Below are 24,020 nucleotides of genomic sequence, written 5' to 3'. Positions count from 1 at the left end.
ACTACAAAACTGTCCCATCATGGCACAAATTATGAAAATTTTAAAATATAGAATTAGATTAATAAAATTTCAAATATTTAATACTTCAACCACAGTTAAGAAACAGCTACAAAAATTAAATACAGGTAAATGACATGGCACTTTAACTCACTTTTACATGCTTTTTATAAATCATTTGCTTAGCTGTTAGTCTCATAAAATAAGTGTTATAAAGCAGCAAATGTAAGCAGGCTTAATATCAAAAAATGTACAAAGGTGTTAGGTAAACTCTATTACTATTTATTTTATTCAGTAGTGATGATGAACTGATTAAGAATCAGAAGATCCACAATCTATATGCATAAGAATGCAAATGAAAGGTATTATTACTTGCACCAAGCTCTCATTCTAGACAGCTTAGGACTAAGAGTATACATGCACAATAAAGCAGAATGTCTTTTCCCAGGAAAGTTAACTGGTCTTAAAAGGATATCAAATTAAATATTTTATAAATTTTATAAATATCATGCTCTGAACTGAGCTATGTAGCCAAAATTAACTGTAACATGAATTCATTTTCAAAAACATGTAAATACATGTCTGGAGATGGGCTACATATGTAGATAGGGATGAGACAATAACAACAAAAACTTGTTATTTCCATTTTTATCTAAACTAATGTTCAAATCCCTGATGTATTTAATAAATACCCAATTATTAAAACAGTAAACAGAGAAAACTAGAATATTAAAAATCCTTAGATTAAAAAGAACATCTACATTGTCACCTTTTTTTATTAATTTTTAATTTTTTTAAAAAAATATAACAAACACAAACATTCTTAACTTATGATCATCCTGTTCTATATATATAAAATCAGTAATTCACAATATCATCACATAGTTGGCTATTCATCATCATGATCATTTCTTAGAACATTTGCATCAATTCAGAAAAGAAATAAAAGACAAGAGAAAAAAATTCATACATACCAACCCCTTTCATTGATCACTAGCATTTCAATCTAAATTTATTTTAACATTTGTTCTCCCTATTATTTACTTTTATTCCATATGCTTTACTCATCTGTTGATAACATAGATAAAAGGAGTTGTCAGACACAAGGTTTTCACAATCACACAGTCACATTGTGAAAGCTATATCATTCAATATAGCTTTGATATAGCTATACAATCATCTTCAAGAAACATGGCTACTGGAACACAGCTCTACATTTTCAGGTAGTTCCCTCCAGCCTTTCCATTACATCTTGACTAACAAGGTGATATCTATTTAATGCATAAGAATAACCTTCAGGATAACCTCTCGACTCTGTTTAGAATCTCTCAGCTATTGACACTTTATTTTATCTCATTTTGCTCCTCCTCCTTTTGATCGAGAAGGTTTTCTCAATCCCTTGATGCTGAGTTTCAGCTCATTCCAGGATTTCTGTCCCACGTTGCCAGGAAGGTCCACACTCTTGGGAGTCATGTCCCACGTAGACAGGGGGAGGGCAGTGAGTTTGCTTACTGTGTTAGCTGGAAAGAGAGGCCATATCTGAGCAACAAAAGAGGTTCCCTTGGGGGTGACTCTTAGGCCTATTTTTAAGTAGGCTTGACCTATCCTTTGTGGGGTTAAGTTTCATATGTACAAACCCCAAGATTGGGGGCTCAGCCTATTGCTTTGGTTGTCCACACTGCTTGTGAGAATATCAAGAATTCTACTTGGGGAAGTTGAATTTTCCCCCTTTCTCACCATTCCCCAAAGGGGACTTTGCAAATACTTTTTTATTCACTGTTCAAATCACTCTGGGATTTACATTGCCATCTTGACATAAGGTCCTGATAATAATCTATTTCTGGCTAAAATGTCAACTTTTATAAGTTCTACATTAAAATCCAAAAATTTTATATTTTAACCACATGGATCACACAGCAGTATATTACCACCAGGTCAAGAACAACCGTGCAATACAAAAGAGTAATTTTGTACATCATTCCCAGTGATGTCCATGAGAGAGAAATTTTGTTTTCTTCATTGCTGTATGCCTACTATCCAGAAAAGTACCTGGAATAAAATAGGCACTGAATAAATACCTGCTGAATGAGCCAATGAATCAATGAATAAATAAATAAAAATCAAAGTGAAATCTAACTGTATGCAATGCCATCATATGAATTCATAGGTGAAAAATCTTAAGATTTTCAAATGAGCACGCCTTTTTTGTTTTTGTAGAAAACAATGATTAAGCAACTACAAACTAACACGCACTCAGTATTCTGGGAAGAAGGGTTTATTTTTGTGATTATTTATTGTTTATTTTTAATTATTTAATTACTTAATTATTTTGTAAGCTCCTACAAAAAACAACTGGAGTATGGGCAACTGTCATGATGCTTACGAATAATGGAAACTTAACCTGATTATTTTTTATTTGCATCTACAAGATTTGGCTTCTAGACAGGAACAGAGGATCAAGCAAATTATTTCAACTACTTCTGACATCTCTTGTTTTGTTTTCTAAGCAAATAACTATATAAAATTATCTTCCAATAAAATATAAAGATAGGGCAAGCCACGGTGGCTCAGGAAGCAGAGTTCTCGCCTGCCATGCCGGAGACCCGGGTTCGATTCCCAGTGCCTACCCATGCAAAAAAAAAAATATATATATAAAGATAATTTTAAAGTCAAAGGAGCTGATGATTCAATCCAAAAAGGCTTTCTTGCTACCAACAGATATTGATAGACACTAAAATACTAGTATGCAATTCATACCCTTCATATATTAGAGCACTTCCTAAGTATGCCTACATACAAATATAGTTAATACACTTAAATACAAATAGCTTTTTAAAAAAAACCTTAAAGTACTGTATATTAACATCCATAGATTATGCCTTGTTTTTCCCCAACACCGTCTTAGATAAACTGGGATACAAACATCAGCCATTACTTTTTCATCAAGAAAATGCTATATGATGGTTTTATATTCTGTGATAGTTGATGTTTTTACTGGAAAATTTCTTCCATTTTCTTTTTTTAATCCCCTGACCAACTCAAGTGTTAGTCATTTGCTACAAAAAAACTAATCACACTAAAAATTGTAATAAATGTACAATATATACTCCATAAACCGGGAGTTCCATAATTGTGGTTTTTAGAATTATCCAACAGAGAATATCTGTCAGAATTATATCTTAAACTGACATCTTAAAGCCCCTTGGTTACTTTATTTTAGAGGAACAATGACATTTGATTTTCAGCTAATTATATAAAAACTTTCAACAGTTCTTAGTAGAAACTCAAAAACACAGAACCATTAATGGTTACATATCAGTCTATAATGTTAACCAACCAAAATAAGGCTTATCTACTCCCCAATGATCCCCCTTTGAAGATCTATCTGTCTTATAAACTAGTAAATTTGATTTCCACCCTATATAATAGAAAATTACTAAATTTCCAAGTGATCTATTCCATTCCTCCAAAATCAGTAAAAATTTGATTATTAAATAGTACTAGAAAAACATAAGTTCTATCAACACAATGGCGATTATACAGCTTAAACATGCTGGCTTCCTTAAACAACATTCATAAGTTTCTAGGCTATATTAGTACAATTCTTACAATAACAGTTTTTTTCTAAACCAGACATCAGGACTTATAAGTGGTAATTAACATTTATTTGAATTCATTTGCTTTTGATTAAAGCTGAAGTTTTTTAAAGGTGATCTTTTCTAGCATAAGAACCCTTAGCTACTCTTATTTTTTTCAAGTTTTTAACAATTCTGTATTAAAATTGCATATAAATATTATTTCTATAACAAACTATTATATAAAAGTATGTGTTTTAAATTGCTCTATTAAAATGCATTGTTTAATATTCTAATCCACTGTTTTCAATTAAAGCTCAACATTCTCATTTCTTAAAACTTAGTGTGTCATGCTGGCCAAGGACAAGTCATTTAACCACATTTCTCTCTAGAATATAATGACCAACAAGTAATACTTACCAAGTGCTTTGAGATCTGCAGAAAAGCATTCTCTAAAAAAAAAAAAGCTCAAGAGTATAACACAAACTTCTGTATTATTCTGTAAAACAGCTTCAAGGAGCTAAATTATATAATTTTTTAATCTGAAAGGCTCCTTATGTAAATTCAATCTAACTTCACACATTACAGAAGGGAAAACAGATCGAGAAATGACATGCCTTGTCCAATTGTCACAATGTGGAACAGGATCTGCATCTTGTCTGCCCACTCCTCTTTCCACTACTGGCCCATTAATGTAATTGAATAAGTAGTAAGATAGAGATCATTAACACAGACTGCAAAGAGATGAAAACTTTAAATCTGAATAAACCGAAAGAAATCAAATGAACACTAGATTAAAAGCTTTCCAGTACCAAGATTAGCTAACCTAAAGAGCAAATCTAACACATTACCACACTTCAAAATCATTATGTCAACTGCGAAGAACAGAAAGCTAGCTCACCAAGTTGATCCTACTTATCACAACTAATTAAACAGAACTCAGAGGAACACCAAGTAAAATGCAAAAGGTATTCAATCTCAAAAGGCCAGGCGAACATCAGGCACTACATTTGAAGTACCACTTTTCATATGACAATAATATCATATTTATCCTGGCTTCCAGAAATAACAGGATCTGAAATGTAAGTCAGAAAAACAAATATAACAAAGAATCTTGTGTGTATGAGTATGTGTGTATTTGTTTTCTAACTAGGATCATGACCACAGACGTAGGAGAAAAAGAATCAAATTAGGATCAGATGCTATAGAAATAAAATGTGACATAGATTTTTTTTCTGATATTTTTAATTCGGGGTTTGAGTGTGAAGAGGCACAAAAAAAGTCATATAATTTCTTAATCTTTAGGGACAGAAAAGAAAACAGATTTTGCAAACTACAGGAAGGCTTTGAATATATCAACATAAGTGTAGTATAAAGATAAGCATGGGTACTTTTAAGTCTGACAGCCGGATTATTAAGACTCTAAAATTTACTGCTACTCTTTTCTAACAGTTGTGATACAGTGGAAAGATAATATACTAGAAACCAGACTTAAGTTCAAATCCTTCCAGCTTCCCAAGTCCCTAATGTGACCTTGGCAAAATTACTTACCTCTCTGAGTCTGAGCTTCTTCAACCATAAAATAGGGGTAATAACTACCTCATATAATTTGGTTAGGACAAAACCAAAATCACGCATTCAGACATTCAGAGTATAGGAATGTAACAGAAAGATGGAACTGCTGCTCTACAGGAACCAAAAGTCTGAGAAAGGGAAAAACTGGTAAATATAAAAAAATCAAAGCTCTAAGTGCTCAGAGGTTAGTACAGAGCTAAGAAAGCAAAGAAGTGTCTAATTTTTCCTCTGGTAGGGGTTCATGTCCAATTTTACACTTGAAGAATAAGTAGAAATTCACAGGACAAAGGGATTCCAGACAAGGAAAAAGGCACCCCCACCCAGTAAAAGCACTTAGCACAGTGACTAGCATACAATATTTCCTCAATGTGTTCCCCTATAAGATTGTTTAAAAAACGCAATACCAGACTCTATCCAGAGTATGATCAATTTTAAAGAGAAAAAAATGCATAATTGTACAAGAAAAAAAAGACTGAAAGAAAACAAAAAAAAATTAACAGTCATTTATTTTCTTCTTAGCATTCTTCAGTAAAAGAAAAATGTTTCCTGATAGTACATCTTTATAATTTAAATGCTGGGTTTTAATGTTTGCTGAATTTGAAGGAGAGGGGACAAATTAAAAGAATGAGAAAGAGAACAGGCAGGACTTTCTTTTCTGGTCATATCACTGGTTAGCAGGGTGGGCTAAAAAGTGTTAAGATTTTAGAGACTTTGAAAATTTTAATCATTGCTCATAATTTCTCCACTTCTTTTTTTTAGTTTTAAAATTTCCCAAGGAACAAGACAGTCAGAGCAACCCATCTAGACTCAAGTATTCTCAGGGTTATACTGCCTCAAGAAAGCACTAAAAGTACTACAACCTTGAGGGCAGATGAAATCAAGTCAAGGACAGGAGACCCACTCACATTCTAGAAGTTTCTCAGTAGAAAAAATTCCAAACAAAAAACAAACCAACAAAAAAAACGTGAGTATCAGCTAGCAGATTAAATAAGCCTAAAAAATATATCATGAAATGTTTATAACAAAAGTTAAGAAATTTGAACAAATCATAATTGAGAGCTTGCCTGCTAATTATAAAGCACATTGGAAAATACCTACAGCAAGATAATTTAAAATATAAGAAAACAATTATCAATAATGTGTAGAAAATAATTTCAGGGAAGAAGAAATCAAGCAGAAGGGTTGAGTATCCCTACAGTAAGATACCTGAAAGAGTCAAACTATACCTACCGTTTTTCAAAAATGAAGTGAATACTACACCTGAATGATTTATGTTTACATAATCCATAAAAATGCAAATAATACTAAATATCTTTTGACATAACAATCATATTTTTTTGTCTGAGTAAACACATTGCATTGCAAAACACTCATTTTAGGTTCAATTCTGAGAAATTTTTATAATACTGTCTTATATGTCCATCACCTTATAAAAATATTAGAAAAATAAGTGATAACTAGCTAGCTAAGAAAATATAAATTCTGGGGTTATAGTTTTTTAGGTTTACTTGCTAGTTATTCAACTTCTTTATCCTACCTTTAAAATGTAACAATCAATGCATTTGCTTAGCATTTACAATTAACAGAATACATCCTTTCATATTTAACTCATTTGGTCAACAAAATAATCTTGTAAAACAGGTAGGAATTTGCATTTTATAAATGAGGCTCAGAGAAGTTTGGTAACTTGCCTCAGTAAGTAAAAGACTATCTTCCAGACTACATCTTATAGTCTTGTCTAAAACTCACTGCATTACTTGGGTTCTCTAGAGAAACAGAATGAATAGGAAACACTCACAAATATAAAATTTAAAAAAGTGTCTCACGCAACCATGGGAATGCAGAGTCCAAAATCCACAGGACAGGCTGTGAAGCTGATCCAATGGAGGGTCTGTATGAACTACACAGAAGAGGCTTGCCGGCCGAAGCAGGAAGAGAGCCTGTCTCTTCTGAATCCTCCTTCAAAGGCTTCCAGTGATTAGATTAAGCATCACTCATTGCAGAAGACACTACCCTTTGCTGATTACCAATGGAATCAGCTGTGGATGCAGCTGACACGATCAAGATTTACTTCTAAGAAATATCTTCATTGCAACAGACAGACCAGCACAAGCCCAACCAGACAAACAGGTACCACCACTTGGCCAAGTTGACACATGAACCTGACCATGACCGTCCACCCCTTCTCAACATGGCAGCTATACATATCACCTTAAACTATACATAATTTCTAAATAAAAAACAATAAAACAGGCAGTTTTTCTTTCACCTAACAATACTCAACTGTCCTGCATATAACTGGAAACACATTCAATCTCTCCAGAATAGGGTGCAAGTACTTGGGTAATATTCATTCTTAAACTTGGTATCTTACAATTTAAATAGTATAACATGAACAAAACAGCATTACAGTTCTCATTTCTGTAACTGATCACACAGTTGTAGTTCGTATTCATCACTACCTTCTTCCACTACCCATTCCATGTTCCCTTTATCCTCAGCAAGCACTTCAGCTGGCCGTGGTTCTCTGCCTGCTGGAGTGACCCAAACATTCATTCCTGAAGTTTCAGAGCCATTGGTAGTCCTGCCTGGATTGGGTTGCAGTTTTCCATTGATTTAAATCACAAGGCATGGTAGTACTAAAAGACTCCCTAGAGGATCTCCTATATTCCAAGAAAACTATTCTTTACCTCCATTGTGTAGGTGCAGTCCTACTTCCTCCTGATAGTCAGGGTCAATTACCCCAGACAATAATGTAATCCCCTTCTTGGCTTGTTGATCCAGGGGCATGAGTAGCCAAAAGTGACCAGGTGGCAGTCTTAGATTCCAGTTCAAAGGAATCATTGTTGTTTCTCCTGGTGGAAGCACACCCCCTTTTGGAACTAAAACCTGTAGATCAACAGAGCTCAGGGTCGCAGGAACAGGAAGCAAAAATTTTCCCAGTGGATCACTAGGGGTAATAGTGAGTGGTGCCACTCCCATTTCCACCTTTTGGTTCCTGGACCTATGGATCCTGGCTACGAGAGAAACAGCACCATACAGTGGGTGCTGATTCAGAGCATATAACGCTTCCTGGAGAACATTACCCCAGCCTTTTTTTCAAGGTATTGCCACCTAATTGGCATCATAATTGAGTTTTCAAAAGGCCATTCCACTGTTCTATCAATCCAGCTGCTTCTGGATGATGGGGAACACAGTAAGACGAGAGAATTCAATGAGCATGTGCCGATTCCTGCACTTTATTTGCTGTGAAATGTGTTCCCTGATCAGAAGCAATGCTGCATGGAGTACCATGACGATGGATAAGGCATTCTGTAAGCCCACAGATGGCAGTTTTGGCAGAAGCAATGTATGCAGGGAAAGCAAATGCATATCCAGAGTATGTGTCTATTACCGTTAGAACAAATCACTAACCCTTCCATGAAGGGAGTACTCCAATGTAATCACCTGGCACCATGTAGCCGGCTGGTCACCTCAGGGAATAGTGCCGTGTCTGGGGTTGAGTGTGGGTCTTTGCTGCTGGCAGATTGGGCACGCAGCAGTGGCTCTAGCCAAGTCAGCCTTGGTGACTGGAAGTCCAGGTTGCTGAGTCCATTCATAACCTCCATCCCTACCACCATGAACACTTTGTTCATGAGCCCATTGGGCAATGACAGGAGTTGCTAGGCAAAGAGGCTGGCTGGTATCTGCAGAACGGGTCATCTTATCCACTTGGTTATTAAAACCTTCCTCTGCTGAAGTCACATGGGATACAAATATGTTCATGTTTTTGTTCACTCAGAAAGGTCTATCAACATACATCTTCCCCAGACCTCTTTGTCACCAATTTTCCAATTATATTCTTTCCAAGGCTCTGACCATCTAGCCAAATCATTAGCAACAGCCCATGAGTCAGTATACAAACGCATCTCTGGCCAGTTCTCCTTCCAAGTAAAATGAACCAGGTGCACTGCTCAAAGTTCTGCTCACTGGGAGGACTACCCCTCAGCACTGTCCTTCAAGGACACCCCAGAAAGAAGTTGTAGTGCTGTAGCTTTCCACTTTCGGGTGGTACCTGCATATCATGCCGAACCATCTGTAAATAAGGCCTGAGTTTTCCCTTCTTCAGTCAATTCACTATAAGGAACTCCCCAAGAGGCCATAGCTCTTGTCTGGAAAAGAGAACATAATGTGGCAGGAGTGGAGAGCATGGGCATTTGGGCCACTTCCTCATGTAACTTACTTGTGCCTTCAGGACCTGCTCTGGCCTTTTCTTGTATATATTGTTTTGATTTTACAATAGAGTACTGCTGTGCATGCCCACCTTTATGGCTTGGTGGGTCAGACAACACCCAGCTCATGATAGGTAACTCAAGTCTCATGGTAACTTGGTGGCCCATGTTTAAATATTCAGTTTCTACTAAGGTCCAGTAGCAGGCCAAAAGCTATTTCTCTAAAGGAGAGTAGTTATCTGCAGCAGATGGTAAGGCTTTGCTCCAAAATCCTAAGGGCCTGCATTGTGATTCTCCTATAGGGGCCTGCCAAAGGCTCCAAATAGCATCTCTCTTTGCCACTGACACTTCTAGCACCATTGGATCTGCTGGATCATAAGGCCCAAGTGGCAGAGCAGCTTGTACAGCAGCCTGGACCTCTTGCAGAGCCTCTTCTTGCTCAGGTCCCCACTCAAAATTAGTAGCTTTTCTGGTCACTCAATAAATGGGCCGGAATAGCACACCCAAATGAGGAATAAATATGTTGTCGCTAAAATCCAAAGAGACCAACTAGGCGTTGTGCCTCTTTTTGGTAGTAGGAGGGGCCAGATGCAGTAACTTATCCTTCACCTTAAAAGGGATATCTCGGCATGCCCCACACCACTGGACACTGAAAAATTTCACTGGCGTGGAAGGCCCCTGTATTTTTGTTGGATTTATCTCCCATCCTCTGACACACAAATGCCTTACCATTCAGTCTAGAGTAGTTACTACTTCTTGCTCACTAGGTCCAATCAACATATCATCAATATAATGGACCAGTGTGACGTCTTGTGGGAGGGAGAAAAGATCAAGGTCTCTGCGGACAAGATTATGACATAGGGCTGGAGAGTTAATATACCGCTGAGGTAGGACAATGAAAGTATATTGCTGACCTTGCCAGCTGAGAGCAAACTGTTTCTGGTGGTCCTTACTAACACCTACTGAAAAACAAGCATTTGCTAGATCAATAGCTGCATACCAGGTACCAGGGGACGTATTGATTTGCTCAAGCAATGATACCACATCTGGAACAGCAGCTGCAATTGGAGTTATCACTTGGTTGAGCTTATGATAATCCACAGTCATCCTCCAAGACCCATCTGTTTTCTGAACAGGCCAAATACGAGAGTTAAATGGGGATGTGGTGGGAATCACCACCCCTGCATCCTTCAAGTCCTTAAGAGTGGCAGTAATCTCTGCAATCCCTCCAGGAATCTGGTATTGCTTTTGATTTACTTTTTTGCTAGGTAGGAGCAGTTCTAGTGGCTTCCACTTGGCCTTTCCTAACATAATAGCCCTCACTGCACGAGTTAGAGAGGGGAGATTCTGCCAGTTGCTCTGTATGTCTATTCCAATTATACATTCTGGAATTGGGGAAATAACTACAGAACGGGTCCGGGGGACCACTGGACCCACTGTCAGATGGACCTGAGCTAAAACTCCATTGATCACATTGCCTCCATAAACCCCCACTTTGACTGGTGGACCAGAGTGATGTTTTGGGTCCCCTGGAATTAATGTCACTTCTGAACCGGTGTCTAATAATCCCTGAAATATCTGATCATTTCCTTTTCCCCAATGCACAGTTACCCTGGTAAAAGGCCATTGGTCTCCTTGGGGAAGGCTTGGAGGAAGATTAACAGTATAAATTTGTGGCAGTGTAACAGGGTTCTCCTCCAGATGGACCTGGTTTCCCCTTCATTCAAGGGGCTCTGGGTCTGTAAACTGTCTCAAGTCTGGAAATTGATTAAGGGGCCACAACTCTGTGTTTCTGTAATTCAGGTTAGATTCCTGTTCACTTGACCTAGAACTCTTCTGTTTATACAGCTTGAACAAGAATTTAGTAGACTGTCCTTCTATTGTATTTCTAGGTACCCCGTAATTTACTAGCCAATGCCACAAATCTCTGCAAGTCATATAATTCTGACTCCTGCTTTGAGTTTGCTGTCTATTATTAGCCACGTCTACCCTGTCTTTGGCGATTAAGTGCTGCCACCTGGCTTCTGCCAACTTGGAATCCCATCATACCCATTGTGTTTAAGGATTCCAGCTCAGTGACAGCAGTTCCTACAGTAATATCTGACCTACAGAGAAGTGCAACTACAGAGCTCTTCACGGATGATGGTGCTAGTCTCACAAATTTATTTCTCACTGTTCTAGTAAAAGGTGCATCCTCTGGACATTCCTGGGGTGTAAGAACAGGCTTTGCATGATAAATCCACTCTAACATTCCAATCTCTCTAAGCCTCTGGATCCCCTCATCAACATTATACCAGGGCAGTTCTGGCATTTCAACCTCAGGTAATGTCGACCACCTTTTGATCCATGTTTCAACCAACCATCCAAACAAACTGTTAATACCTTTTCTAGCCCCTCGAGCTATAACACTGAATGCAGAATCTCTGCTTAGTGGGCCCATATCAATAAATTCAGCCTGATCCAGCCTTATATTCCTCCCACCATTATCCCACACTCTTAAAATCCATTGTCACACATATCCCCCTGATTTCAGTCTATATAAATTGGAAAACTCACGCAGTTCTTTCAGAGTATAACCTATCTCCTCATGTGTGATACTTTGTACCTCACCTTTAGGGGCCTGTTGGGACTTTAGTCTAGTTATAGGTCTGGAAGAAATGAGGGGTGGTGGGGGCGGGTTATGAAAAGAATTAGAAATATCTTCCAAGTCATTTGCTTCAGGGCATTCATTTGCAGTTTCTTCTGGTGAAAAAGGGTTAATCACTCTAGGGCTAATCCCTTCAGGAAGAGTTTGGGTGGCCAATCCTCAAGGCAGGCTGGAGGTGGGGTAGCTATGTCCTCAGGGCAGACTATTATAGGTTATCTAGAGAAGACTCAGCATGACCTAGGGTTTCAACCTCACTGGCGTTATCATTATCAATCCATATGTCACCATCCCATTTTTCAGTGTCCACTCCTTTCCAATCAATGCACTCACTGTGATGGCAGACACCATGCAACATTGAGATTTCAGTTTACGTTGTAAAGTTGCTACTCTAACAATAAGATTCTGAGTCTGATTTTCAGAGATCTAAAGTCTACGGCTACAGGAAATAAGATTTTCCTTCAGGATACTCACATAAACTTCTACATCTGTCAGACGGTGCTTAAGTTTCTCCTTTGAAGCCTTAAGCCCACCCCTCTCACTCCTTAATGTATCCAGTGTACCTAACAACAACCAGCCAACATCTCTACACCTCTTATTTCCACAAAACTCTATAAAAGTGTCAAAAACATTATCCCCCAGAGCCTGGCTTTGTACAAGTGAAGCATTAGGAGAATCGAATGGTGATATTTTGACTATCTCTTTTGCCAACTCACTCCATGGATTGGGAGTGTCATTATGATTATGGGAATCAGAGTACTTAGTGTCTTTGAGTCCAGTCAGAGTAGAAAACCATTTATAAAAACCCATTTTTAAGATTCTGTTTCTTAAGAACCACTTCGGGTACCAAGTTGTATTAGTTAGGGTTCTCTAGAAAAACAGAATCAACAGGAAACACTCGCAAATATAAAATTTATAAAAGTGTCTCACATAACCATGGAAATGCAGAGTCCAAAATCCGCAGGGCAGGCTGTGAAGCGGATGATTCCAATGGAGGGTCTGGATGAACTCCACAGGAGAAGCTCACTGGCCAAAGCAGGAAGAGAGCCTGTCTCTTCTGAATCCTCCTTCAAAGGCTTCCAGTGATTAGATTAAGCATCACTCATTGCAGAAGACATTCCCTTTGGCTGATTACAAATGGAACCAAGCTGTGGATGCAGCTGACATGATCACGATTTAATTCTATGAAATGTCCTCATTGCAACAGACAGGCCAGCACTTGCCCAACCAGACAAACAGGTACCACCACTTGGCCAAGTTGACACATGAACCTGACCATGACACTCACAAAATCCCATTGTGAGAAATGTCCAACAAGAACATCTCTAAAATATGACAAACACTACATTGCCTTAAATTATTATTTTGCTCCCCACAAAGAAAGAAATATTTTTAATCAACCAGTAATTAACAACAGCTGAAATCAAATAAACAACTACAACAACAAAAAAATAAAACCCTCTACTATCCAAAAGAGACAAAGATATTTTCGTGACAAATCTTTGTAAGGAAAATTCAATCAATTCATCAAATTCTTTCTCCCTAACAGCAACTCTCTTCACTCTCAAATTGCTTTTTCATTTGTACTGAGATACCAGTTTTCCAACGAGTAATGATAAATCTAAAAGATTTTAATGATTGAAGGTATGTACCTAGAGCACAAGTGTTGAAAAACAGCCAAGGATTAATCCTGAAAAGTAGGTGAAGCCTACCTTTACATGTTACAGAAAGCAAGAATATACATAGTCCGAGCAAGTCAGTAGTAAGGAATACTGGAACTCCAGACATTGATTGCTCTCTGCTATAATATTTATCAGCTACCCTATACTGCACTAGGGTTGAACAGCATACGCTTTTTGCTCTCCCACAATATGTTCTGTTCTTACAAACCATGGCTCTGTATCTACATGGCAATTAATAAATCATACATGCTTAAACTGCTTCCACTCTTAGAAATGCAGTAACTATGCTACCAGCACACAAAGATCATTCTCCTGCTCTAACAGACAATTTAAGCTATTACTAGTAATTGTAGAATAACAGTTGGGTTAGGTAAGACAAAAAAATACACGTATGTCTGGAATTCAAATACAGTAGTGGCTGGTGAGGATCAGATGAGGTACCATGGAAACACTTTTAAACTCAAATGTGTTATATGCAGATGCAAGTTATTTTAATATCTGTTCTCATACATGAATGTAAACTGTCAAAAGTCAGTAATGAACACATAATCTGGATAAAAGTTTTTTTTAATTAACATAAAATTGTTTCAAATCTTTTATATACAAAATAAGAGTAAGAAAATCTCTGTCACTCCAAACGTAAGCATTAACTGGCACTTTCAAATCTATGGATAAGAAGAAATGCTGAATAAATGTAAAAATATATAGTACACCTAAAAATAATTATGCCCTGGGTTCAGTCTTATAATAGGAGTCCCCTGAAAACGATTCAAGTCTTTTAAATGTGCCTTTAAAAAAGTTTCTAAGGTGGTGCAATAGTGGCTCAGTGGTAGAGTTCTTGCTTGCCATGCTAGAGACCCAGGTTCAATTCCCAGAGCCTGCCCATGCAAAAAAAAAAAAGTTTCCAAATCATTTCAAAATATAAAATTTATATATTGACAAATGTGTTCATTTAAACACACACACATACACACAATTACTTTATGTTTCTTGTCCCCAATAAATCTCCAAGGAGGAAGTAATAAAATAGGCAACAATTCAATAAAGTCACCACAAATGAAAGAACATCTGTAATTCTTTAAATGCTCTACTTTAAGATTATTTGCAATGAGCAAATCATCTAGTTCTATTGTTATCAATAACACTTAACTAGGAAAAAGAAAATAAAGCAAAAATGATCAGAACAAACTTCAAAACCAATACCATTACCTGAACATTCTCCCTATATCATTACTTAAAATTCTGAAAACTAATTTAGAATGTTTTATTTTGAAAGCCATATTCAAAAGCCTTACAGTTCAACAAAAACTGACAAAAATTTCATGTACAGACTCATAATTTTTAAAAGGCACTTCAGATCTGGATATGTCAATACTTGCCTGCCAGTAGCTTTATCTAAAAAGCACCTTCCCCTGTGTTCTAAATCATATGTAAAACCCTAAATCAGATGAAAAATGGGAATTTTCTAGAATATGTAATAGTAACATTAATAATGAAATCCAACTTCCCATTATCTTAGTATTCTTCTGGATAAATTAAGCTAAGTGGTATTAAAAATCAATTAAAATGAGTGGAAATCATACATATGGACAGAAATGCAGAATTTTTATTTCAAATATGCTGTAACCACCACTATTCGACCCCAATTCGGCATGTTGTTATGCTCATTTACAGTTCTTCACCTCTTTATTAGGTATTTGTATTTTTCTTTTTTTAAACTTAGTACAACTTAAATTTGAAATACTACTATAACACATCAGATAAATCAAGATTATAGTATTTATTAATACTTTGTCCTAAATTTCAAAGCAGAACATGTAGCTAAATCAAACATCATATTGTATGAACCCATTGTTCTATCAGCACTTTAAAAAATATCTACCCAAAGAGAAAATCCATTTCTTTCACAATGAAGACACTGAAAAGCAGAAGTCAGATGTGAATTTTAATCAACAATTCAACTGATGAATCTAGTAATCAATTTAACCCTGCACATTCAGTTCTCAGCCACTACATGTCTCCTTTTCCTTCTGTTCAAATTTGCACTCAAATTTGCCCCACCTTTCTTACAAAACGATCTATAAGTAGAAAATAGGCATTTGACTTAAAAAAACGGTATGGTGATCAGCAAGGTATAAATCTAGAAAAACTGGATAACAATGTTGAAAAATAAAAACCTAGGTGTACAGTATAAAAATAGTATAACTTCTGGAACACAATCTACAATATATGACAAGAGCTATAAAATTGAAGAGACTTTTTTACCTGATAATTCCATGTTAAGGATTAAAGTCCAGGAAAATTTAAAAATAAGGTAAAGAGAAAAAGAAGAAAAAGACCACGTAACTATGCAAAGATATTACTGAAAAACTGGAAGTAACCCAAATGCTCTGCTGGAAGTTCAATTCAAATAGATACTATCTTTTATTATTTTAGAAAGACAAAATCTACTTTAATTCATTTAACTTACTTATTTATATCCTAGATTTTCCACAAAGGGCGTCAGTCAGAACCTATTCTTGACAGCTTTGAGGAAACACGGTAAAATGCAAAGCGCTTGGGTTTGATCTCCGTCTTTACTGCTTATTAATTCTGTGGTTTTCAGCAAGCATTTTAAGTTTTCTGAGCTTCATTTTTCCTTTGTGTAAAATGGGGATGATGATACCTACTCTGCATGGTGATAGAGAAGATCAGAATATCTGTTAAGCACTTAACAGGGTCTAGTAGATCTTGGATAAACACTAAATGGTAACAACAATTTTTAAATTTAAAGGAACTTACAAAGCCAAGTTTTGGGGCCAGTAAAATCTCTCAAATTCTGTCCTTACTAAATCTATTGGGTTTTGCAGGGCTTTTGGAAGTGTTGGTGTGTATATGCAATACATATTTATTTCTACTCCCTCTTAGTTCAGTTTATATTACAATATTAGGAAAAAGATGTGTGATAATCATCTAACAGTCACATTTGTGCTGGAGAATAATTTTTTTAAATGAGTATATATCTTTCATTTATATATTAGAAAATCTTTTTTGGGGGAGTGGGACATTCCATTTATTTATTTTTATTAGGGAAGTTATAGGTTTATAGAACAATCATGCATAAAATACTAGGATTCCCCTATACCACCCCATCACCAAGACCTTGTGCTGGCGTGGAATATTTGTTATAATAGAGGATAGCATACTTTAAATTGTACTATTAACTATTTGTATTTTAACTTAGGGTTCACTGTGCCGTGCAGTTCCATGGGTTTTTCCTTCTAATTTCTATCTGGTATCCTATATATACCATCTAAAATTTAACCACATTTGAATCATAAGATAGCATCTTAATACAATTTACCATTAAAATGACTATTCAAATACACAGATAAGCATATATAAAAACATTAAAATATAGAACATAAAGTAGACTGATTAAAATTATATCAAAATATGCCTTTACAATATAAGAAAATGAAAAGTCTAGTAAAGCAGATGTTGGTGAGAAGCCTTTGTATCTTAACTATTTTGATGTTCTTTTTTTTTTAACACTCTCAAATTAGTTAAAAAAAAATTTTTTTAACTCTCCTTTTGCCACTTGCCCAAGTATATGCCACTGTTTGCCTCGAAACGCATGTAGTCTGTGAGATGGACAAATGGAAACAAAAACATTTTGAATATACTTCATGTAAAATTTTACTTATCTTCAAATAGGAGCTATAAAGTGTTAGAACAGCTACTGGTAGGCACTGCTGTTTTTGCCTTGTTTTTACAAGGCAAGACTTAATTAAGACCTTCAAAAAGTCTGGACTACAAATTAAATTACCTGGCATTATGTGCAGTTTCTCAAAATAATTTTCACTCATTTCGGTAATTGTTACCATTAATACTACAGAGAGTCAAGTTTATCCTTATCACAATTATTATACCATTGTGATTTGCAAAAATAAGCAAAAATTTTGGTCAGTAGATTTGGTAATAAATATGGGGCCTAACTATTATAATTTAATAAAAAGATAAACACCAGAAAAACACATAAGGAATTTAAATACTCTCATATCGCAAGCAAATTTTAAATATATATTTTAATTTCAAGTCTACCATATCCCTAAAACTTTCCTTAACTTGCCCTATTTTCCTCCATTTAGATCTTATTTGAAGGAAAAACAACTGAATTCAGATTTTAGTAACACCACTTCTTTCCCCCTCCAATTCACTGTGCCAGAGAGTAACACAAGGCAATACCTTATTTTTTTTTAATTTAAAAATTACCTTTTTTGGTTTAGCAATGATAAACAGGTGTATTTATACCATGAATTATTTTTGCAGGAAAAACAACATACGACCATTGTTGTCCCTTTGAAAACCCCAAATTGTGTTTCCCCGCCTCTCAAAAAGGTCACAATCCATAGTTTTTATTTAGTGGAAATGCATTTGTACAAATGTGATTTTGTTTTTATTCGGTAGTCGATTATCCAAAACTGGCAAATTTTGGAATTCGCTCGTCTATTTTTAATAGTGTGGTTTTCCCCAGCCCAGGGTCCGTCAACTACGCTGTTCACGACCGCCACCACCACCACCCCACCCCACCCCCCCCAAAAAAAAATAAAATGAAATAAAGACCAAGCTTGGCCTCAGTTCCCGTATTTCAAGCCAGGGCCAACCAGAAATCAGTTTTCTTCCAATAATCCGGAACTCCAGGCTGTTAACAACGCTGTCATTGGCCAGCGTCAGTCCTTGGTACGTGCCCCAAGATAACCCCCTGGTTTCTCTCTTCTCCTACAATGGGCCTTCCCTAATGTTTGTAACATATTAATAATCCACAATAAGACACCTCTGGTAAGGAATTCACATTCTTCAAAGTTTTCGGGTGGAAACGTGAGAGGCCGGGGATTGGGCAAGGTACCCTTTCTCCTCCTCGCAGGGAGGGGGGAAGGGGCAGTCGTTCTTGGGCTGGGCACCTAGCTCGTCGGTGGCAGAGGTCCGGGGCGGTTGGGGGAAGAAGGTGGGGAGGGAGTGGTGAAAGAGTTGGTTAAGTTGAAATGAAAACTTTACTCACCAGATCATCAAAGCTTCTTCGGTGCTCTTTCCCCTCCCAGTCCAAGCGCCGCGGAATCAGCTGGGGCCGGAGGAAAAGAAAGGGGGGGGGGGGCAAACGATAAAGGCAAAGCCTCCGCTTCCCATCAACCCGACCCCAGCTAGGTCCCGGTCCTTGACCATTTTGCGTCTTTATTTCCCTTGATCCGGTAGCTATTGCCTCAGAGCTAGAAGAGTGTGTATATATTTGTGTGTGTGGGGGGGGGGGTGTTTGAGGGGGGGAGGAAATCCTGAAAAAACACCTCCCACAGGCATAAAGGGGGGCGAGTTAAAACCCCAGCGTTGTCCACCCCTTTTGAGAGAAGAAGGCAGTTCACTCCTGTGACAACAGCTATGGGTGTCCAGATCCAAGTCTCCGTCCTACTTCATGCCCTCCGCCCTGACTTGCCCTCCCCTTCCTCCAGTCTCACCCCAACCCTCCCCACCCCTTTCCGGAGGGGTTCCGTACCTGATGCTCCTCGAGCTCTTGCACTAGCACCTGAGCAAAAGGGAAACACGGATATGAGGAGCAGCTCGGGCCATCAACCCATTCTTCCCTCCCCACTTCGAACGCAGCCGCTGACGGGAGGACTAGTCAAGGCCGGCCTATCCCTCACTCTGAGAGGAACCGTTCACCCCGCTGCCTTGATTTCCCCACTGGGATCACTCCCCGCGACTACCAGATTTCCTTCTCCCCCTCACCTGAGCGGATTTGTTGCAGGGTCCGGACTGTAAGAACCTAGCGATCAGGTAATACAGCTCTGAGGAAAAGGGGAAAAAGAGGTTGAGCGGGAGGTAAAGAAGAGCAATAGAAGCTTTTTTCAAAGAAACTGACAGCCCTCATGCTAAACCCGCAACCCATAAGCCCTGTATACTGCTACCCACCGGCTTCGATCTGGGTAGGGGCCGCCGCCATCCTTTTCCCGAGGGGGTTTGGGGGCTTTGCTCCGGAGGGACTGGCGGGGGGGTGGTGTGTGGACTGCCTCTATTGTGGTGAAGCCCCCATGCCCAGGAATCCCGCCGCTTCCGCCGCACTCCTCGTCCCAGTTTCGATCTCTCTCAGATTCATCGCATCACGTTTCGACCCATAGATTTTCTAGCCCAAGAGCTGAGGAGGCGGAGGAGGAAGAAGAGATAGAAAAGAGGAGGGAGGAGCCAAAGTGGCTGAGCGAGTGCGGGGCGGGGGTGGGGGGGTGATGTTGAGACAGGGGCGGGGTAAAAATGGTGAGAGGGGCCTGCAGCAGCGCTGGTTGTTAGCCGCCAGGGGCGCTAACGCAGCCGCCTGGCCTCTGCTCTCCCAGAGGGCCGATTGTTGCCTCAGTAATGCTCAGGGGAAGAGGAGGAAGGAGGCTCTAGCTGACGTCGGACGCTCTGGCAATCGCCGTAGAACTCTGTGGTGGCGTTCGCTTAGATGCATCCCTGCATCGGTTGCGGTTCGTGTCGGGACAGTCGGATCTTTTCCCATTGAGAACCGTTTCCTTTCGGCCTGACCTTGAGTATTTGTGAGGATGTCATTTAACTGAGCTGCCTGGGGCGTAAGAGCGGTTTCCCCCCTACTTTACTGAATGGAGACTGGCTACTAAAGGGTTTTATCCCCGAGGGAGGGAAAGAGGCCCCCTATTTCATCACTTGTTTCTCCTTAAAATGGTTTGTACCAGATGAAAATGCTCTGCCTTAACTGACCCGGAGTGCGAGGCTTAAATTGATAAAGGAAATAATAGTTCTAAGAATTTCCCACAGTTCTGGTGAATATTTCATGAGAAATTTTCAATCAGCCATAAAGTTAATGAAAGTTTAACACATCTCTTTCCCATTCCTATAGGAAATTTTTCAGTCCTGTTTTCAAATACTGCTCAAATACATTAAGCAGGTAATATATATGTGTGGTCTGTATGTGTGTATGTGTAGATAGATATAATTGCATATTTCTTGTGAGGTAGTTTTCTAAAGGTTTGTAACTCCGCTTGTTTAATATATAACCCCGAGCTCTTCGCACAGTATTTGGTTACTGAAAGGTTTACTGATCAATGAGTTTGTAGCAGATAATAATTGGGAAGACAGAGTAAACTGGGTCTCTTTCGTTCCCTAATTTTCCTTAGTATCTTGTTCCCATCTCAAGCCTTGATCAAAATAAGTAACTAATATAAGGCTAGAAATGTCTTCTGACAAGACTAGAAATGTTGTTTAAGCTGCATTTATTTTTTTAACTTATTTTATTGTGTAGTGTAACATATATACAAAGCAAAGAAATAAGAAAGCAATAGTTTTCAAAGCACTCTTCAACAAGTGAATATAGGACAGATCCAAAGAGTTTGACATGGGCTACCATATAATCCGCACACATTTTTCCTTTTAGCTGCTCCAGAATGTAGGAGGCTAGAGGGCTTAAATACTTTTTGTATCCTCACAATCGACTTTTTTTTCCTTCTTTTTTTTCTGTGAACAATAACATATATACGAAAAAGCTATAAATTTGAAAGCACAGCACCACAATTAGTTGTAGAACATATTTCAGAGTTTGACGTGGTTTACAATTTCACAATTTTGGGTTTTTACTTCCAGTTGCCCTAAAATACTGGAGACTAATAGAGATAGCAATTTAATGATTGGACATTCATATTCATTTGTTAAGTCCTATCTTCTCTATATATAATTCCACCATCACCTTTGATCTTTCCATATGTGCTGGTTTGAAAGGAAGTATACCCCCTACAAAAGCCATGTTTTAATCAAAATCCCATTTAATAAAAGTAGAATAATCCCTGTTCAATACTGTATGTTTGAAACTGTGATTGGAACCTCTCCCTGGATGATGTGATTTAGTCAAGAGTGGTTGTTAAACTGGATTAGGTGTCGACATGTCTCCACCCATTTGGGTGGGTCTTGAGAAATTTCTGGAGTCCTATAAAACAAGAAACATTTTGCAGAATGAAGGAGATTCAGAGAGAACAGAGAATGCTGCAGCACCACGAAGCAGAGAGTCCACCAGCCAGTGACGTTTGGAGATGAAGAAGGAAAATGCCTCCCGGGGAACTTCATGAAACTGGAAGCCAGGAGAGAAAGCTAGCAGATTACACTGTGTTTGCCACATGCACTTCCAGCTGAGAGAGAAGCCCTGACTCTGTTCACCATGTGCCCTTCCACTTGAGAGTGAAACCCTGAACTTCACTGAACTTCTTGAACCAAGGTATCTTTCCCTGGATGCCTTTGATTGGACATTTCTGTAGACTTGTTTTAATTGGACATTTTCTCGGCCTTAGCAACTTATTAAATTCCCCTTTTTAAAAGCTATTCTGATTCTGGTATATTGTATTCCAGCAACTAGCAAACTAGAACACCATACCTCTCTTTGGAGTTGTTTGGGCTATGGCAATTCTAAATTTTTTATATTGGAAGGGTCTGTCACAAATATGGGGTAGGGAGATAGATGTATCTAATGTTCTGGAGAGGCTGGGCTAGGCTTCAGAACTTATCTAGACCAGGGACCCATCTGGAAGTTGTAGGTTTCTGGAAAGTTACTCTAGTTCATGGAACCCTTGTGGATCTTATATAGTGACTTAGGTGTTCTTTAGGATTGGCTGGAATGGTCCTGATTGGCGGTTGGCAGGTTATGATAGGTAGCAAGGTCTACCTAAAGCTTACTTAAGAGCAACCTCCAGAGTAGCCTCTCAACTCTATTTAAATTCTCTGTGCCACTGATGCTTTATTACTTACATTTTTTTTCTCCCTTTTGGTCAGGATGTAGTTGTTGATCCCACGGTGCCAGGTCTGGATTCATCCCTGGGGGTCATCTCCCACACCACCAGGGAGACTTTCACCCCTGCATGTCATTTCCCACATAGTGGCGGGGGGGGGGGGCATGATTTCACTTGCAGAGTTGGGCTTAGAGAGGCTGAGGCCACATCTGAGCAACAACAGAGGACCTCCAGAAGTAGCTCTTAGGCATGCCTATAGGTAGTCTAAGCTTCTCTGCTACCTACATAAGTTTCATAAGAGCAAGCCTCATGATCAAGAGCATGGCCTATTAATTTGGGTATCCCTAAAGTTTGTCACAGTACCAGGAGATTCCCTGATGGTAAGATTTAACAGTTCCATAATCTTTCTCCCCTCCCTCAGGGGAGTTTGACACTATTTTGATTACCTGCTTAATGTACTCTAGAATATTTCCAGGTATTACAATAATCTATACAGGATTAAAGGACCTCTTCCTTGTTCTGTGCTTCATGTGTTTCAGTTGTTCAAATTAACTATACAGATAGGTTGAATTAGATTTTGCACTACAGAAAATTTCAGTTCTAGATCAAATAAATCTTTCTTCCATTAGTCTCAATGAGTATGTGTGGTTCTAAAATATGGACACTGTCTTCCTTACCCCTATGTTCTGAATTACTTTAACCCCAACCTGTATGGCTTGGTTCTTATCTCTAAATATCAGGTTATATATATAAAATAGCCTCTCAAAATCCAGAAATAATAATCACCACTCGTGACTTAATGTGTCTGCTCTAAAAGATTATAATCTAGGCCCCTGTTTTCTTACAACCATTTTCTAAAGGTGGACATACCATTGTTGGTTTTTTTGTTTGTTTCTGGCTTATTTTGCTTCATCAAATGTCCCACATGTTTATTCCCATCATTGCGTGCCTCATGACATTCTTCCTTTTTGTAGTAGTCCACTCCGTTCATAAGTGTACACCATCATTCATCGATCTACTTCTCCTTCATTACGTCCGTCAGTCACCTGCATTCATTGGGCATCATGTAGAGGGCCCAAGTCCACAGTCCATCAACATTCTCAATTTTAGATAATTTCATTGTTCCCAAGAGATGGAAAACCAATAAACACACCCTGACCATATAGGAAATCTAAACCTCCTTTTACCTCTTGTCCCTCCCCCCATCATTTACCTCTGCTGTTGCTGTGGTAGTGCTGATGGTTTCCTTTTGAACATAGCTCATAGCATGCAATAGCAGTTTTCCCCCTGTACCCTGGACTTAAACACTCTTTATATAAGAATCATATCTTTGAAGTAATTGTTATGGGAACTCATTCCTATTTCTAATGTATATGAGTGGGTCACAGGTCTATACCTTTCACCGCTTTCAATCTTGTTCATCTTCAATGTGGTAATATTACTTCTAGACCCACTAGAGGATCACCTTTATTCCTATCTGTTCTCTTCAACCTCATTAGCTAACAGTTCACCTATCTCTAGCTGCTATGCATCTCTAAGTCCCCTTTATTCTATATTATTAGCCTCTGATTACACCCTTATGC

At 38.3% G+C, this 24,020-nt stretch overlaps 1 protein-coding gene and 1 long non-coding RNA gene across 3 annotated transcripts in view; one reads left to right on the top strand and one right to left on the bottom strand.

Moving 5' to 3' along the window:
- The window catches only part of BRWD3 (bromodomain and WD repeat domain containing 3), a 133,777-nt gene extending 113,610 nt beyond the window's left edge, over positions 1–20,167 (bottom strand). For both annotated transcript variants that reach the window (XM_077146879.1, XM_077146880.1), the window contains exons 1-4: positions 19,628–20,167; positions 19,445–19,503; positions 19,212–19,241; positions 18,726–18,785 (exon numbers count right to left, since the gene is read on the bottom strand). In XM_077146879.1, the coding sequence (XP_077002994.1) occupies positions 18,726–18,785; positions 19,212–19,241; positions 19,445–19,503; positions 19,628–19,658 (180 nt within the window). In that variant the 5' untranslated portion in view covers positions 19,659–20,167. The remainder of the gene's footprint in view (positions 1–18,725; positions 18,786–19,211; positions 19,242–19,444; positions 19,504–19,627) is intronic.
- LOC143671646 (uncharacterized) lies at positions 19,979–23,354 on the top strand. Its single transcript, XR_013169628.1, has 3 exons — positions 19,979–20,277; positions 20,565–20,612; positions 21,670–23,354. It is a non-coding gene; the product is annotated as an uncharacterized LOC143671646 (long non-coding RNA).
- The last annotated feature ends 666 nt before the right edge of the window (positions 23,355–24,020 follow it).

Source organism: Tamandua tetradactyla, chromosome X (assembly GCF_023851605.1).
Source record: "Tamandua tetradactyla isolate mTamTet1 chromosome X, mTamTet1.pri, whole genome shotgun sequence".
Taxonomy (NCBI): Eukaryota; Metazoa; Chordata; class Mammalia; order Pilosa; family Myrmecophagidae; genus Tamandua; species Tamandua tetradactyla.
Note: the sequence above shows the minus strand (reverse complement) of the source record. Positions and strands in the feature narration are given on the sequence as shown.